The following is a 17,095-nucleotide window of genomic DNA, read 5'->3' on the forward strand; positions in this document are numbered from 1 at the left end:
AAGCAGATTCGGTCTCCTGGGGGGCCTTTGTGTTTTAAAGTGCCTGTTGTGGGAATGCAAGCTGGTGCAGCCGCTCTGGAAAACAGTATGGAGGGTCCTCAAAAACTAAAAACAGAACTACCCCACGACCCAGCAATTGCTCTACGAGGCATTTATCCACGGGATACAGGTGTGCTGTTTTGAAGGGACACATGCACCCCCAAGTTTATAGCAACACTATCAACAATAGTCCAAAGTATGGAAAGAGCCCACATGTCCCTCGATGGATGAATGGATAAAGAAAATGTGGTATCTATATACAATGGAGTATTACTCGGCAATCAGAAAGAATGAAGTCTTGCCATTTGCAACTATGTGGATGGAACTGGAGGGTATTAGGCTAAGTGAAATTAGTCAGTCAGAGAAAGACAAAAATCATGTAACTTCACTCATATGAGGACTTTGAGAGACAAAACCGATGAACATGAGGGAAGGGAAACAAAAATAATATAAAAACAGGGAGGGGGACAAAGCAGAAGAGACTCTTAAATATGGAGAACAAACAGGGTGGCTGGAGGGGTTGTGGGAAGGGGGATGGGCTCAATGGGGAAGGGGCACTAAGGAATCTACTCCTGAAATCATTGTTGCACTAGATGCTAACTAATGTGGATGTAAATTTTAAAAAATTAAATTAAAAAAAAAAAGAGTGCCTGTTGATTGGGGCCACTGTGCCAACCCGGACGTGCTTTTGTTTTGCTTTATGCATATGATAATATAATTCTACTCTAACCTTTTATTGTGGGCGGGGGTTTGTATAAATAAGATACTCGCTCTTTGTGAGAAATTAGATGAATGCAAAAATTTACAAAGAAGAACATAAAAGTCACCCCAAGGTGACTTGCCATCACCAAAATTTCACTCACACGAAATACTCATTTAGTTCCAGGCTTCGTTCTAGATCTTGGGTGATTCATGGTGAACAAGACTCAGTGGTACCTTTTATGGGGATTCAAAATAGCAGGAGAGAAGATTTTGCTCCGTTTTCCAATTTCCGTCTATCTTTTTCTTTTTCTACATATGGACAATATTTATTTAAAGCATCAGTAAAGGGATGCCTGGGTGGCTCAGTCAGTTAGGTGTCCAACTCTTGATTTTAGCTCAGGTCACGATCTCACGGTTCATGACATTGAACCCCGTGTCTGGCTCTGTGTTGGCCAAGAAGCCTGCTTGGGATTCTCTCTCTCCCTCTCCCTCTGCCCCTCCCCTGTGCCTACCCTCTTTCTAAAAAATAAATTTTTAAGTGTCAGTAAAGGATTAGAATGGTAAGAATCAATAAGATATTGGAGCCTCACCACCCACTTCACGAGCAAGTAATTTAACCTCACGGAACCTCAGTGTCCCCATCTGTTAGGTAGGGATGATTGTGCCTCTCTCCCATTCTTTTTCTGTCCAGTTTTATTGAGAAATAACCCATGTACGTCGCTGTGTGTGTTCAAGGGGTGCGGCATGATGGTCGGGTTTACGCATGTGGTGAAATGATGACCCCAATAGGAGGCGTTAGCGTCTCGCATTCTTATCGTGAGGGTGATCTGGAAAGCTGTCCGGAACCCACAAAACTCCCGTGATGGTTCAGCAGCAACCGCATCGCGACCCCTGCCGTCATCACCGGTATCGGGATATCCTCAAGGGGAGTTGGGTCCGGAATCATGACTCACTGTTTGTAGGGCAGGCAGGCAGGACAGAGGCTTCAAAAAAAAAAAGGTCCCTTCCTGTTCGCCGCGCACAGTCTTTGCACTGTTCCAGGAATGGACCTGGCAAATATTGACCAGGACGCTGTGACCCTCCGACACCATTTCCTGTGGGTAGGAAGCCACGCGGTGCTGACGACCCGGGGCCCCCAGCCCAGGGAGCTTTGCTGTGAGTACCTGGCTTATGCGGGGGCGGCTCTGCCCCTCTCTCTCCCTCCCTGTCCCTCTCTGTCCCTCCTCCTCCCCCTCCTCTGGCTTTGGCAGCAGGGAGAGGAGAAATGAGGCCCCTAAAGGAAAAATACGATGATGTACTGCTTCTGAGCTTTGAGTCGGAACTCCAGGTTTCAAGTGACCTTTTATGGAAAGCTTGGTCATCAGAAATTTTGAGAGAGGAACTCCCAGTATTCCTGGGAGAGACAAGAAAGCAGAGTAACACAGCCCAAAGCAAGACGACAACGTTGCTGCAGCAAATTTACTAGAGACTCAGTTGTAGCAAAAGGCTTGAGCTTCAGAGCCCTTGTCTGGAATCCGAACCACCCTCCAGGCACTTAACAGGTGCCTATCTTGAGCCTGCGTCCAGTGTCCCCATAGGCACAAGAAGGCACCAATTCCTGTGTCTTAAGGCTCTCATACGGATTCAACCTAGTGACACGCGCGAAGTACCTTTCGCGTGCTGGCACTTGGGCCGGCCACTCTTCACTGCCTGTGACTGTTCTGGCATTTCGAGAGCTTTCTCTCTCCCACCCAACTCCAATAGCACGCCCTTCTCCAGTCTCTGAGACGATCCAAAAAAATAGCGGATCCCCCTGCATTTGAGAATACACCTGGCTGGGAGGAGGCTGTGATACACCAGATAAAATATCCCCACACAAAATAAACAATAAGTGGGAATATTATCATTAATTACTGGAGTTCTTAGTCTTCCCCTGGGATCTTTCTGGAAGAGAAATAAAGAAATAGATTAGGTATAATTACACCCAGCTTCTGTAGAAAGCAGTGACAATTCAATTGCACGCTTCCTACATGTCGGGTGTTTCACACACCGTATGCCTTGCAATCCCTAAGTGACTCCGCCCCCGGAAGGTGGGCATTGTCCTTTGCATTTTGCAAATGCGGACACTGCCGGTCAGAGAGTTTTCCTTCCCACAGTGGGATCCACAGATCCCACAGTGAGATACTGCAGAGCCTTAATTCAAACCCAAGCCCTCTGACTTTTCATCCTCTTTGGGAAATAGAACCTTCTGCAAGTCTGGCGATCCTTGGGGTGCAGAAGGGTAGAAAACGGTGAGTTCAGCGGGATAAAAAGAACCAACCAGTTTTATTACAGCTGTATTTCTTTTTTTTTTTTAATGTCTATTTATTTTTGAGAGAGAAGGAGAAAGCACGCTAGTGGGGGAGGGGCAGAGAGAGGGGGACAGAGGATCAGAAGCGAAGCACAGAACCCAATGTGGGACTCAAACTCACAAGCCGAGAGATCGTGACCTGAGCTGACGTCGGACGCTTGCTGACTGAGCCACCCAGGTGCCCCACGGCAGCTGTATTCCTGATTTTCTCCAGGAGCAAACTGATCTTTAAATTGTTTGTCTTCCCAGCGTGAATGGAACCCGACGTTAAGAGAGCCCACCAGAGCTTTGCGGGAGGGAGGGAGGTCACGGCCTTGGGAAATCGCCCGCAGTACTTTGTCCAGCAAAGTTTCAACATAACTGATAATCAGGCTGTACTGGTCCCTCCCAACAACCGGCCTTTGGGGCGTTTAGGGCCCCGAGTGCTATAAACCGTCTAAAAATAACGATCTCTCCCACACCACCGTGGCATCTGTAAGGGACCCAGAAAACATTGGTTTGCGCAAACGGTGCCGATTAAGACACAAATGTGGGGCGCCTGGGAGACTCAGTCGGTTGAGCGCCAGACTGCGGCTCAGGTCTCGACCTCACCGTTCGTGGGTTCGAGCCCCGCGTCGGGCTCTGTGCTGACGGCTCGGAGCCTGGAGCCTCCTTCAGATTCTGTGTTTCCCTCTCTCTCTGCCCCTCCCCCCCTCAAAAATAAATTTAAAACATTTTTTTTAAAAAGACGCAAATGTTATCAAGACAGAGGAGCACCAAGAATCGTGTGGTCAGCGGAAGGGTCAGTTCTGAAGGGAGCAGGGGGACGACACTGTCCTTACTGAGGATATCGAGGTCCGGGGGGGGAGAAGGGGAGGGCTCCAAGTGGCCATGTGACAGCATGTGCTCTGTGAAGATGTGCGGTGTGTGCATGGAGACCCTGAAAGGGCACTAGATGAGGGACAGAATGAGCAGAGATCAGCCACGTCTATGCTGCAGCGTCACCTCGAGCTGGAGCTCCGTTCCATCCCCTGAGGAAGGAGTCTCCTGCCCCTGCACCACTTTGACATCCTGAAAGTAGCTCGAAGGCTTCTCTGGCACATTCTATAACCTGAAGTATAAGAGAGACAGTATTCATTTCCTAGGGCTGCTGCTACAAAGCACCACACCCCGGGGGGTCTCAATGACAGACAGGTATGGCCCCACCGTCATGGTGGCCGGAAGTCCAAGATCAAGGTGTCCACAGTAGACCACTTCCTTCTGAGGCTGGGAGGGAGAACCCTCTCCAGGCTCCTCCCCGAGCTGCTGGGGGTTTGCTGGCCACCTCTGGCATCCTCGGCTATAGGAGCATCACCCCGATCTCGGCCTTTGTCTCCACAGGGCTGTCTCCCTGTGTGCGAGTCTGTGCCCAAGTGTCCCCTTTGTAGAAGGACACCAATCATATTAGATCAGGGCCCATCTAATGACTAATTATACCTCAACTACCCCATTGCCAAACAAGATCGCATTCTGAGACACTGGGGAGTAGAGCTTCAAGCTATGAATTTGGGGGGTGCACAATTCAACACAGGTCAACAGGCATCTTCCCTAACCCTCTGCATCAATTAAGATACAGCCATTGCACGTGACAAGGGCTGCATGTGACAGCTGCTGCTTCAGACAGCAAGTCTGATGGAGACAGAGTCGGTCTGTGCTCCCGGGCTCCGTCCATCGTGTGGCTTTGCCACCCCTCGTGGGTGGCCCGCGTCCACCGGGCCCCCGTGACTCACCACCACATCAGCACCCCAGCTAATGAAAACCCCAAACACTAGAGAACACTCCCCTTTCCTTGGGGACCTGACCCAAGAGCGGCTCCCATCATCCTCTCCCTTCCAACGGGCAAGGGTGGAAGTTGATGTGGCCTCACCTCGGTGCTAGCAAGGCCCAGCGTCCCTCACTGTCACAGTGTCCTGAACGTCTGCCCCGTAGTCACCCCAATCCTTGAAAGGTGATGAGTGATTCAAAGAAATACTTGAAAGAAGAAAAAGAAAGGAAAAAGGAAGGAAGGAGGAGGGAGAGGGAGAGGGAGGGAGGAGGAGGGAGGCGGAGGGAGGTCGGAGGTGGGGGAAGAGAGGAAGAGAGAATAAACCAGGGAAGTTTCTTTTTATAGCCCAAGTCCTTTTGTCAACAAAACCTTGTAGACGTATTAATAGTCAAGCAGATTTAGGGCAGCTCTTCAGACTTGGGGGAGAGCGACAGAGCCCCGCCGGCTCACCTCCCACCTCGTCCTCTGCAGGGCCCCTCATGACACCTGTGCGGGGTACAGCTTGGGCGTGAGGCTCACTGGACGAGCCACGGGGACCCTGAGGTTCCGGACGCGGTAGAATGGCGTGTTCACTGTCTTGTTTTCAGAGGATGGGTCCAGCTTGGCTGTGGCTGCTGGGAGCAGCGATCCTGCCCTCTGTCCATTGTCGGCCCTTTCCTGCCCGTGGAGATAAGAGTCCGGGGGCGCCTCCAGCCCCCAGCGATCAGCTGTCCGCGCCAGCCCCCCCCTACCACAAAATCACACCGACCATCACCAACTTCGCCTTGCGCTTGTACAAGCAGCTGGCCGTAGAAGCCTCGGGCAACATCTTCTTCTCCCCGGTGAGCATCTCCACCACCCTGGCCCTGCTCTCTCTGGGGGCCCAGGCTGACACCCCGACTCAGATCCTGGAGGGCCTTGGCTTCAACCTCACGGAGATCTCGGAAGCGGACATCCACCGGGGTTTCCAGAGCCTCATCCACACCCTTGACCTGCCCAGCCCCAAACTTGAACTGAAAGTAGGCAACTCCTTGTTTCTGGACAAGCAGCTAAAGCCTCGGCAGCACTTTTTGGACACCGTCCGGGAGCTGTACGGAGCGTTTGCTTTTTCTGCCAACTTCACAGATCCCGCCACGACCAGGAGGCAGATTAACGAGTACGTGAGAAAGCAGACGTACGGGCAGGTGGCCGACTGCCTCCAGGAGTTCACGCGAGACACGCTCATGGTTGTCCTGAATTACATCTTCTTCAAAGGTGAGGGCTGGCTCGGGCCGAATCCCTTCCGCCTCCTTGCCCCTGAAAGGCACCTGTCTTGAAGGCTTGCAACGGCTCCATATATTTAAAGCGTCTTAGAGGGCTACTTCTTGACTTACCGACATCCGTTTGCTCTTGCCATTTCCTTCTGTTCAGTTTTTACTTATTTTTTGTTATACACCCTATCATGCTCTCCTAGGAATGACTCCTCTTTTAGAAAAATTTTATTTTTTGTATGACTGTCTATCTTGAGCATAGACAAATTTTTTTAATGTTTATTTTTGAGAGAGAGCGAGAGATAGAGTGCGAGAGCGGGGGGGAGCAGAGAGAGAGGGAGACACAGAATGCGAAGCAGGCTCCGGGCTCTGAGCTGTCAGCACAGAGTCCGGTGCGAGGCTCGATCCCATGAACCGCGAGATCCTGACCCGAGCCGAAGTCAGACGTTCAACCGGCTGAGCCACCCAGGCGCTCCCGAGCATAGAAAAGTATATAGCATTTTAAAACCACCATATACTCCCCCCGCCAAGAATGAATGTTTACATTTTACCATTGGCTTCAGATTTTTATTTTATTTTTTTAAAAAATGCAATGTTGCAGGTAGGGTTCACCTGCACCCTTTTTGCACCCTTTTTTTTTTTTTTTTTTTTTGCACCCTTCCCTGGTCCCATTTCCTCCCAGAGGCAACCACTGTCCCATGCGTTCTAAATTTTACCAGAATTGTATCATCCTGTACATATTACCTCGGGCTTACGTTTTAGTGCCCTCACCACATCTTAATTTGTGTGAACAGCTTATTAGCCTATTGTGACTGCCATGTGAACACTCGCTCCCTGTAGGGCTCATTTCTTTTACTCGGGTTATTTCCTGACTTAGTAGCATGTATCTCGATTGTGATGCTAGGAAAGTGAGCTCCTCCATTGTTTTAAACTCAGGTCCATTCAGATGTTGTTTGTTTTTACCTGATGTTTGTGTCTCTTCCGGGATCCACATTACCCTGGATCGCCACGCCATTGGGGGCTCCTCTGGACTGTGACGGTTTCTCAGACTTTCCTTGCTTGTAATGACCTTGCCAGTTTCGGCGAGGTACTCGGTAGCATGTCTGTAAGTTGGGACTTGCTTGTTTTTCTCATGATTAAAACTGGGGTAATGGGACAGGGAGAGGAGGGCCACACAGGTGAAGGGCCATTCTTATCACATCACGCCAAGGACACGTACTCCCGGCGTGACTTACCACTGTTGATGTTGACTTCGACCATCCGGCTAGGGTCACGCCTGTCATATTTCTCTGTTGTGAAGTTACCCTTTTCCAAATTGCCAGACTGTGCTCTTTGGAGGAAGTCACCGTGCGCATCCCACACTTCGGGAGTGGGAAGTTATGTTCCCTCTCCTTGAGAAAGGAGGACCTACCTCAATTATTTGGAATTCTTCGGTATGGGAGATTTTTCTCTTCTCTCGCATTTATTTGTTCAATCATTTGCTTACATCATTATGGACTCAAGGGTATTCATTTCATATTCTGGGTTGTAATCCACTAATACTTAGTTTTGTTGGTTAAAATTTTCTGGCACTGATCATCAGGAGAACTTTCCAGTTGGTTCCTTGATATGCCCCCATCATTGCTGATTTTTTTTCCTTTCTGGAGCACTTCCTCGCTTTCTGGCAGGACACCTCAAGCTCATCTTTTATAACTCCTGCCCCACCCCGCCCCACCCCTGCCCCAGAAAACGTCTCTGTCTCTCCACGCTGCCATCTAGCTGATTCCTTCCACCCGATTTCCCTTTTACTAATTACCTCAAAAGCCATGCTACTTATTATTTCAAACCCATCCACTGAGTTCTCGATCTCACTGACTGTGTTTTCGCCTTGAGGTCTTAGTTTTTCAAATCTGCCTATCGTTTCGTCCCAGTGGCCCATCTGATGAATTTTAGTCCTTCCGTTTTTTTAACACACTTTTATTTTATTTTTTTTTTAATTTTTTTTTTTCTAACGTTTATTTATTTTTGAGACAGAGAGAGACAGAGCAGAAACGGGGGAGGGTCAGAGAGAGGGAGACACAGAATCCGAAACAGGCTCCAGGCTCTGAGCTGTCGGCACAGAGCCCAACGCGGGGCTCGAACTCACGGACCGCGAGATCATGACCTGAGCCGAAGTCGGACGCTCAACCGACTGAGCCACCCAGGCGCCCCTTAACACACTTTTAAAAATGTCTTTTGGATTATTCCGTTATCTGGAGATCTTGAACTGTGAATTCTTGGGTTCGTTACCCCAACTCCTTCTCTTTCAGGAGAGGATTGAGATTTTCAGCTTTGAGCTCATCTTCAGTGGAAATTATCTTTTTGTGAGTTTCTTATGGCCTGTTGTGGCAAGGTCTCTGGGAGACAATTTCACATTTGCCTCTGGTATAGTCTTATTGGTTTCCCTGATTCTATTTTAATTTCTAGGTTGGGGAGTCCCTGCCCTGAATGAGTAATAACAACAAAGAACCCAGAGCAGGTGACTCCTCCCATCCACCCCTCAGCCCGGGAATGTGGTGACCTATCCTACCTCATCCCTGGGCTGCTTGACAGAGTTTTCCAATCCAGTCTTCCCGGACGGGGAAGGGATTGCCTTTCGTAGCTTTTGACTATTTGCAGAGAGATCGGTCCCAAGCGTGGTCCTGAATTTTATTTATTTCCCCTGAGAAGGCATGAAGCACCACCCCTGAAGGGCTGTATCTGATTCTGATAACCCCTGAGCCAAATGACTTCCAAATCAGAGACACACATTCCTGCTTTGTATCTGGAAGCTTTGAGTCTTGTTGTTGAACTCAGCTGTTTATTTATTTATTTATTTATTTATTTATTTTTCCATTAGAGCAGACAAAGGAAAAGCTGGGAGAGGGGACTTACTTGAGTTTCTTCTTGGGGGACAGTGCTTGTGGCAGGTGACAGCATGGGGACCCACGCAAGACCGGCACTTGCAGCAGATGACCTTGTCATAGTCCCATTCCTGGGCCGGCTGGCGGTGGGAAGGCCCAGCGATGCCACCTCCCAGGTGACACACCGAGCACAGGGTGACTCTTCCTGGACATCGTAGCCTGAGAGAGGACGGCCATCCTCCAGCTGTTTGCCCGCAAAAATTAGATGCCCCCCTTGTCTTGGAGTTTTGGCTTTGACATTCTCAGGGGTGTCACTGGGTTCGACCGTGATGGTGATGGGGCTGCCCGTCAAGGTCTTCACAAAGCTCTGCCTCTCTGCCTCTGCCACAAGGCCACGGCCCCCAAACCACTCAGCTGCCTAGTCAAAGGGAAAGAGAGGTCAAGTATGTTTAAAATGTTTGCCGAGTGAATGATTTCAAGTCGAACTTAGGTCTCGTTTTGAGGCCTCTAGGAACGGTATTCATTAATTTGTTTTCAAATATACATTGAAATTAGTCAGAGAAAGACAAATACCATATGACTTCACTCTTATGTGGAATTTAGGATACAAAACAGATGAACACAAGGAAGAGAAGCGAAAATAATATAAAAACAATATAAAAATAATATAAAAACAAGAGGGGTGCAAAACACAGCAGACTCTCATGTTTAAATACAGAGAACAAACTGAGGGCTGCTGGCGGGGTTGTAGGTGGGGGGATGGGCTCAACGGGCCAGGAGCATTAAGGAAGACACTTGGTGGGGTGAGCACTGGGTGTGACACATAGGGGATGAATCTCAGGAATCTACTCCTGAAATCATCATTGCACTATATGCTAACTTGGATGTAAATTTAAAAATAAATAAATTAATGAATGAATGAATTAAATATACATCAAGTACTTACTACGTTTCAGGGACTTTGTTAGCGTCTTGGGGAACTTTATGAATAAGATAGAGTTTTCCTACCGTTATGTAGCTCATAGTCCCAGGAGAGCTGCAAATAAGTAAAAAGGCCATTGCAACTCAATGGGACAGTAAGTTCTGCTTGAGTCGGCATGGGTGCCATGGAGCTCTCGAAAGATACAGCTTTCCAGACTTGGGGAGTGAGGGAAGGCTTCCTGGAAGAGAAGGCATCTAAGCCCAGACATGAAGAGTGAGTTGGATTTACTCAAGCCAAGAGGCCGTAAGAGAGGTGGGGAAAAGAGGGTTCAGGTTGAAAGCCCAGTGCGTGCAGAGGTCCAAGGAAAAGAAAAAACTATGGCACTTTCAAGGAACTGAAATGAATCTAGTCGGACTAGAACACAGAACACAAGAGCGCAGTGCCTGGGGGACAGTATCAAGAGTTGCGATTAAAGGATAAGCAAGAACTGTGTGGAGAATTCTAGGATTTACCTGCAGGATACCAGAATTACCAAGAAGTTTGAAGCAGTGGCGTGGCATGATCACATCTGTTTTAAAACGATCAGTCTGGCTACAATCTGGAAAATGGTTTGGAGGAGAGGAAGGGTGGGAGAACAGAGACTAGTCAGGAGGTTCTCGAAGGGCTCCAAAGTAAGGAAGGTGGCCGCTTTGGATAAAGTTGCAGCCTCGGAGGTGGAATCGGCAATACTTGGCCACTGATGGGATGTGGGCAAGAGGGACAGGATGAGCCAGCTTCCCATCACCAAGACCAGGGCTCTCAGGAGGCCAAGTCTGGAGGCTGTGGTGCGTGGAGACCGTAAGGAGAAAGAGAGGATACTGCACACGTGGACAAGGCTGTGACCCACAGATGCCACATTTCTTGTGTCTTAATGAGCTTTTTGGCATGATACGTAACATTTTATTAACTGAAATCTTTCTCCTTTTTCAACCTGAGTATTAGGAAGTTCAGAGGTGGTGGGGGGCGGGAGGGGGCTCTTGACCTTCTCTGTAGGGGATTGTTTAGCGTGGCAGTGAAGGGTCAAGTCAGTGTGTGCAAAGAACATGAGCTGGGGAGCCGGTCAAGCTCCAGTCCCTGTCCTACCACCTAATGGCTCTGCAAATTGGGTATGCTTCTATAAATTCCCAGGGACTCAGCTTCTCGTTGCTGACATGGAGATCCTAATACTTGTTTAATATTAATGTTCATGCAGATGTAAAGAGATAATGCCTTGCCCATGGAAGGTGGTTAATAGATAGAAGAACCTTTCAGCTTCTTGAAAGTTACATTGCTCTGAAATGGAACGAAATCGTGGACCATTGGAGCTTAAGTTCTGGGGGGCTCACTCTGGCGGCTGAGCCGGCCCTAAATTCTGGCCCCCTGATTCTGTATCCACGCCACTTCTCTGCCTTATATTTATATACACCCCAAGAGGGAATCACCAAACCAGTGCGGCTTAGTACGTGTCTGCCCACAGTTGCTCTCTTGGAGTGTGTTCTCATAGTTTTATGGATTTTGTGTCCTAAGCTAAGTGGAAGCATCCTTTCGATCGCTACCAGACCCAGAAGCAAGAAAGCTTCTTTGTGGACGAGCAGACCTCCCTCCGCATCCCCATGATGCACCAGAAGGAAATGCACAGATTCTTCTATGACCAGGAAATGGCTTGCACCGTCCTGCAAATAGAATACAGTGGAAACGCCCTGGCCCTGCTGATCCTCCCCGACCCAGGGAAAATGGAGCAGGTGGAGGCAGCTCTGGAGCCAGAGACCCTGAGAAAATGGGATCGACGGCTTCTGCCCAGGTAAGTGTCAGAGCAGAAGGACCCCAGCAGATTTGATTCAAGAATCCAGGCCGGCCTTGATCAATGCCAACTGCAAAAGCCCAACCCTTAGGTTTGGCTCATTATTCTGCCCGTCAACTAACCTATGTGGGTTTGGGGCAATTTTCTTGACTTTTGGGTCTCCAATCGCCTCAAATGTAAAATGAGGTCATAATAACTGCCCCCATCGGGTTGCTTGGAAGATTGATCAAGTTAATACATATAAAGTCCCGAGACTGGTCACGATAAGTGCTCAGCAGGCATGCATCATGCGTATCCCTTCCCGAGGGTTTCTCTGGCCAACTGTCCTTCCTCTGGTTTCTCCCTTTTCCCCGAATGATTTACCACCAGAATGTAGCGAAGTGTAGGCAAAAAAAAATCAGATGAAGGACAATTATGAAGAATACTTATGACTCCCACGGAACAGTGTATATTTCTCAAAAGAGCTCCTACTTTTTTTTAGTTTACTTAAAAATTCATTTGACCAAAACGTAGAAGAAAGAGACACCACTACCTGTGACACAGTTGCGAGAATCTCCATGAACAGGGTAGGTTTTATTTAGGTGCCCAATCTGCTAGTGCACCTCCTGGGTGGTGTAATGCTGAATAAACAGGAGTGAGGGATTCTGTTTTCCTCTCTCTCTGTCCCTCCCCCACCCTCACTCTCTGTCTCTCAAAATAGACGAACTTAAAAAAGAAAAGGAAAGAGAATATCTGTTCTCTCTCTCAATTCGGTGGGTGGACTGGGCTCGGCCGAGTGGTTCTCACTTGGGGCTTTCCTGCACTAGAGTCAGATGCTGGCTGGGGCTAGAGCATTGAAGCCTCAGGTGTCTCCTGGGCTAGCTGTCTCCTCGGCTAGCTGTCTCCTCAGATAAGGGCTGAGCAAGTGTCTCTCTCTCCGTGCAGCATCTCCAGGAGACTAGCTTGGGCTCCTGCACGGCAGCTTGGTGCAGCTGATGTTGTTATATGGCAGCTCAGGTCTCCGGGAAGGGGTGTTCCCAAAGACAGGCAGCGAAAATTCCTGCTCTTTGAAGATCTGGGCTCCAAAGTGTCTCTTCTGTCATATTCTTTCGGCCGGAGCAGTCACGGAGCCCACCCTGGTGTGGGGGGAGGGTGCATATACCAAAACTCCTGATGGCCGACTTGAAGTTCTAATACACCATCACTTGGTAGGTACCAGCCGCCCTTGTGCCCACAGGAGCCTCCCCTCAGCCCCCCAACCGCACTGAGGGATAGGAAAAGGTGTTTGTGTTTGGGCAGAGATTCAAGTACCAAGTAAGAGAGACAGAGGTCAAGGACCTCTGCCCTTGAGAGGACGAGAAGAGAACAGCCCTGTTGTCTATGAATCCACATAACTGTGGCTGGTTTCTGATTCCAGCCCCATATTCTCAAGCCCCCCTGGGGTGAGCCTGTCCTTCCCCCCAGCACAGAAGGAAATACCATAGCATCTTCTAGACCAACAGATTTTCCCTCCAGAAGGTCTGTTTTGACCTCTCGCTCTGACTTTCACGAAGCAAGACCAGCTGAAGTTATTTTTCTAAGCCTCAGACGTCCCCTGTTCCTGGTCCTCGCGCCAGAAAGTTATGATACCACAGCAACACTGGGCGGCTTTCCGACACGAATAGTTCAGACTGCCAGGCCTCCCTCCGTTCAGCTGTGAGGAAGGTTCGCTTGCCAGGGCTCACTGGCACCTGTTCATTCCTCATTGATGTGGGTCGAACACCTGCTGTGTGTTGGGCTCTCAGCCAGACACGCCTCTGTTAGACTCGACTCAGACCCCTTCATGGCTTGGGCCTGCCCTCAGGGCTCCCTGCGGACAGTTCGCCGAGTGGGCCGAGACAGCCTTGTTTTCTGTTTCCCACGACCTTCCCCAGCTCTTCGCTGTTCAACCCTTGACTTCCAACTGCCTCGTACTTCCACTGGGCATCTGGACACTCCTATTGTCCCTGAAGTTAACTGGCAAGGACGTGATCAGCAGCTTTAGGGTCTGAATTCATCAGAAGCAAAGGTTTCCAAGCCGGTTCTCACCTAGCCCAGCTTGCAGCTGCCCTGCTCTGGCAACAGTCAAGCAATAATCGAGAAGAAGAATCCCAAGAATGGAAGGACAGACTTAGTGTCAAAGGAGACTTGTGACTTTACCACGGGCAGGGTGCTGATCTGATGGCAAAGGCCAGTCGTGGGGCAGAGATTGGCCCACATTCTACACACGCTTTCGGTCGTAAGATCCTCACGATGGCCCGAGGCCCAGACAGGAAGAGCTGACAGTGGCTTGTATTAGGGGGTTGCCAGCAGACGGATTCAGGATTCAGTTTTGAAGCGGGGCCAGCAGAACCTGATGATTAATTGGATGCAGAGGCGGGAGAATGTTAGCAGTATTTACCTTGCGTGGCTGTTATTTGCATTCGATCAGTTAAGCCTTGTGAAATCCCTTGCCCGATGTAGAAAGTCCTCCAAAAACGTGCCCGAGATGAGGACACATGGCCATGCTGGGAGTCTTCTCAGATCCAAACACAGGAGGGCTGAGGAGGTCACAAGAGGTCTGGAAAGGTCCGAAGAGGAGGGAGCTGCAGGGGGGGGGGGGGGGGGGGGTGGAATGTTCTCGCACAGCAGGGAATATTGTGGTAGGACCGGCTCCCCCTCACCCTGGGAAACGCTTCTCCCTCCCAAAGCTGGGGAGCAATCCTCCCAATCCTACAGACCGGGCGGGAGCAGCACAGTTAATGAGACCACACCACCTCTCTGTCTGATCTCCCTCCAGCCTGTTGGATTTACACCTGCCAAGGTTTTCCATTTCTGGAACATACCACCTTGAAGAAATACTTCCCCACATTGGTCTCACCAACATCTTCAACCTAGAAGCTGACTTATCAGGAATCACTGAGCAGCTCAACAAAACCATCTCCCGGGTAAGGTGGTAAATATGGATGGAGGGGACAGTCTTTTCTCCTTTGAAGTGTGCGTTTGAAAGTCAAGTTTCCCTTTTCTTTTCCTATTCTGGGTCTTGATCGCCATCTACAAGGCTTATTTTCAGGGGCAGCGCTCTTTCCACCTCTCCTCTCTATCCTTCGGAGCAGGGACACCGAGTCCTGAAGAGACACGCGCTAGGGGTCATCCACAGTGCCAGAATTTTCCCAGGTGTGGGAAAAGCTTTGCCTTCATTCCCCATACTTCCCCAAGGGCAGGCATTGAAACTCCATCTGTCTTTGTTATAGTTAGAGAGAGTAGTGGGGCATGAATACAAAAATGTATCCATCAGCCTTGCTGCAGAGACCCGTAAGCCCCAAATCTCAGTGCATTATGGTGACAGTGGCCTATTTCCTGTCTACGGTACATGTCAGAGGTATGTTACTACCACAGGCCTGTAGACTTACTTCACACTGCGTCTCCCTTCCAGGATGCAGGAGAAAGGAGAAGTCCCTGTATGGGACATGCCATTCCCACGGTGATGGGAAAAAAGCAAGAGAAACTGTGTGATCGCTCTCCGCGTTTCTCTTCACTGTGGCCTGTGTCAAGGCCCCTCACGTGCTGCTGGCCAAAGCAAGTCCCGTAGTCAAGATGGCCATCAGTGGGGTGGGTCTGTGTTCTCTTCCAGAAGGAGGCCATTGGTAGTCACAAGGCGTGGGTGGGGATCCATGACTCTCTAATAGGAAGAGAGAGTTAACCACTGGGGATAACCATGCAATTTTCCTCCCCTGCTCTATCTTTTATGGTTTAGGAGAGAGTCATTAATTGTCGCTTGAGTCTTTGCTATAATTTTTTTTTTGAGAGAGAGAGAGAGAGAAAAGACGGGAGTGAGGGGCAGAGAAAGAGAGAATCCCAGGAAGGGCAGAGGGAGAGAGAGAGAGAAGCAGGGCTCACCCAAAGCAGGGCTCGAGCTCACCCAAAGCTGGGCTTGCGCTCACCTGATGCGGGACTCGAACTCACGAACCGTGAGATTATGACCCGAGCTGAAGTCAGAGGCTTAACGACACCCAGGCACGCTTTGCTACAAACTTCATAAGGAAAGCATTCTGTCTTTTGCTTGGGAAAGATCAGCTGAGATCAGGAACGTAAAACAAGGCAATAGGGAGTATGTGCACGGGAGTGTGTGTGTGCACGGGAGTGTGTACGTGCATGTGTGTGAACAAGAAGGAAAAGAAATAACTTGGCTTTTTAAAGAACTTATTTTTCAGTGTATCCCTTCATAGAACTTTTTAGAAGTGAAAGGGATTGTCAAGGCCAAAATTTTTCAACTTTTTTTTAAAGCCTCAGAATCCTTTCTTCCGAAGAAACCGTGTGACAATGAGGGTTAAAAAAAAAAAAAAAAAAAAAAAAAAAAAAAAAGGAATCTTCTCACAGAGGAGGATAGAAGGCTTGGCACATCAGACAACCCGGTTCCCGGAGCTCACGTTAAAAACCGCTGATTTAGGCTGAGCAAGTCGTTATGGAGAAGAGGCGACCGAGGCTTAGAGAATGTGCGTGCAGCTCAGAGCGGAAAATGGCCCTCAGCCCGTGTCGCCTGTGCCCAGATGCTTCTGTCATGCTCCCAGAACTTGCCGTTGGGAGTTTGCGGCCAGGTTCATGCTCGGCCCGGCTCAAGCCCATCTGTCTTCTGCCAGAGAGCAAACAGCACCATCAAGGCCAGCCCCCGGGATGTGGAAGAGGGAAGAAGCAGCAAAAACGAAGGCTGCAGTTGCCTCCTTGGAAGGCGCCCGAGGGGGTGACTCTACCTCCTTCTCCCTAGAACCACACCAGGTGGGATCTGTCCCCTGAAAGCGCCCGGGGCTGATGCTGTCCCTGTCCCCTTCTCCCCCTCCAGGCGTCACACGAGGCGGCAGTGGACATGAACGTGTGGGGAACCAGGGCAGCGGCTGCCTCGGGCCTGCTCTCTCAGCCTCAGGCTCTGAACACAACTTGGGCCCCACAGGCACGTTTCAACAGGCCTTTCCTGGTGCTCTTTTGGGAGGTGACCACTCAGAGTTTGCTCTTCCTGGGGAAAGTCGTCAACCCGGCTGCAGGGTGACCGTAGTGGGAGGCCGGGTGGCGGTTTGTCTGCCCCGGAACAATCAGGAAGGCCGGCAGATGGGCAGCCTGCACCGTGGGCTGCCATGAGGAGCAGTTACTCAGTGTGCAAAGATCCCAATAAAGTCGGCCTTGGGTTTTGTGAACACTGAGGTGCAATGTTTACAAGGGAAGGTCAGCGTGCAGAGCAGCCTTGAGCCGTATGTCTTATGATCTCGTGGAACCCAGGATAGACCGTGATTGGATGGTCAAAAATGAAAACGGCTCAAGCCGTGCCCATCCCCCCACCATGGGAGATGCCCACCACCCCTTCCATCACAGCGGGTCTTTCCTGAGGGTCCCAGGAAAAGGCACAAAGACATCAGGAGGAATGAAGAGCTTTCTCCCTTCAC

At 49.8% G+C, this 17,095-nt stretch overlaps 1 protein-coding gene across 1 annotated transcript; it reads left to right on the forward strand.

Moving 5' to 3' along the window:
- The first annotated feature begins 5,440 nt into the window (after positions 1-5,440).
- SERPINA11 (serpin family A member 11) lies at positions 5,441-16,749 on the forward strand. Its single transcript, XM_049612241.1, has 4 exons — positions 5,441-6,086; positions 11,411-11,684; positions 14,461-14,608; positions 16,501-16,749. The coding sequence occupies exons 1-4, from the start codon at positions 5,444-5,446 to the stop codon at positions 16,702-16,704; spliced, it is 1,269 nt and encodes a 422-aa protein (XP_049468198.1). The 5' UTR covers positions 5,441-5,443; the 3' UTR covers positions 16,705-16,749.
- The last annotated feature ends 346 nt before the right edge of the window (positions 16,750-17,095 follow it).

The sequence above is a fragment of the Panthera uncia genome (assembly GCF_023721935.1).
Source record: "Panthera uncia isolate 11264 chromosome B3 unlocalized genomic scaffold, Puncia_PCG_1.0 HiC_scaffold_1, whole genome shotgun sequence".
In the NCBI taxonomy this organism is placed as follows: domain Eukaryota; kingdom Metazoa; phylum Chordata; class Mammalia; order Carnivora; family Felidae; genus Panthera; species Panthera uncia.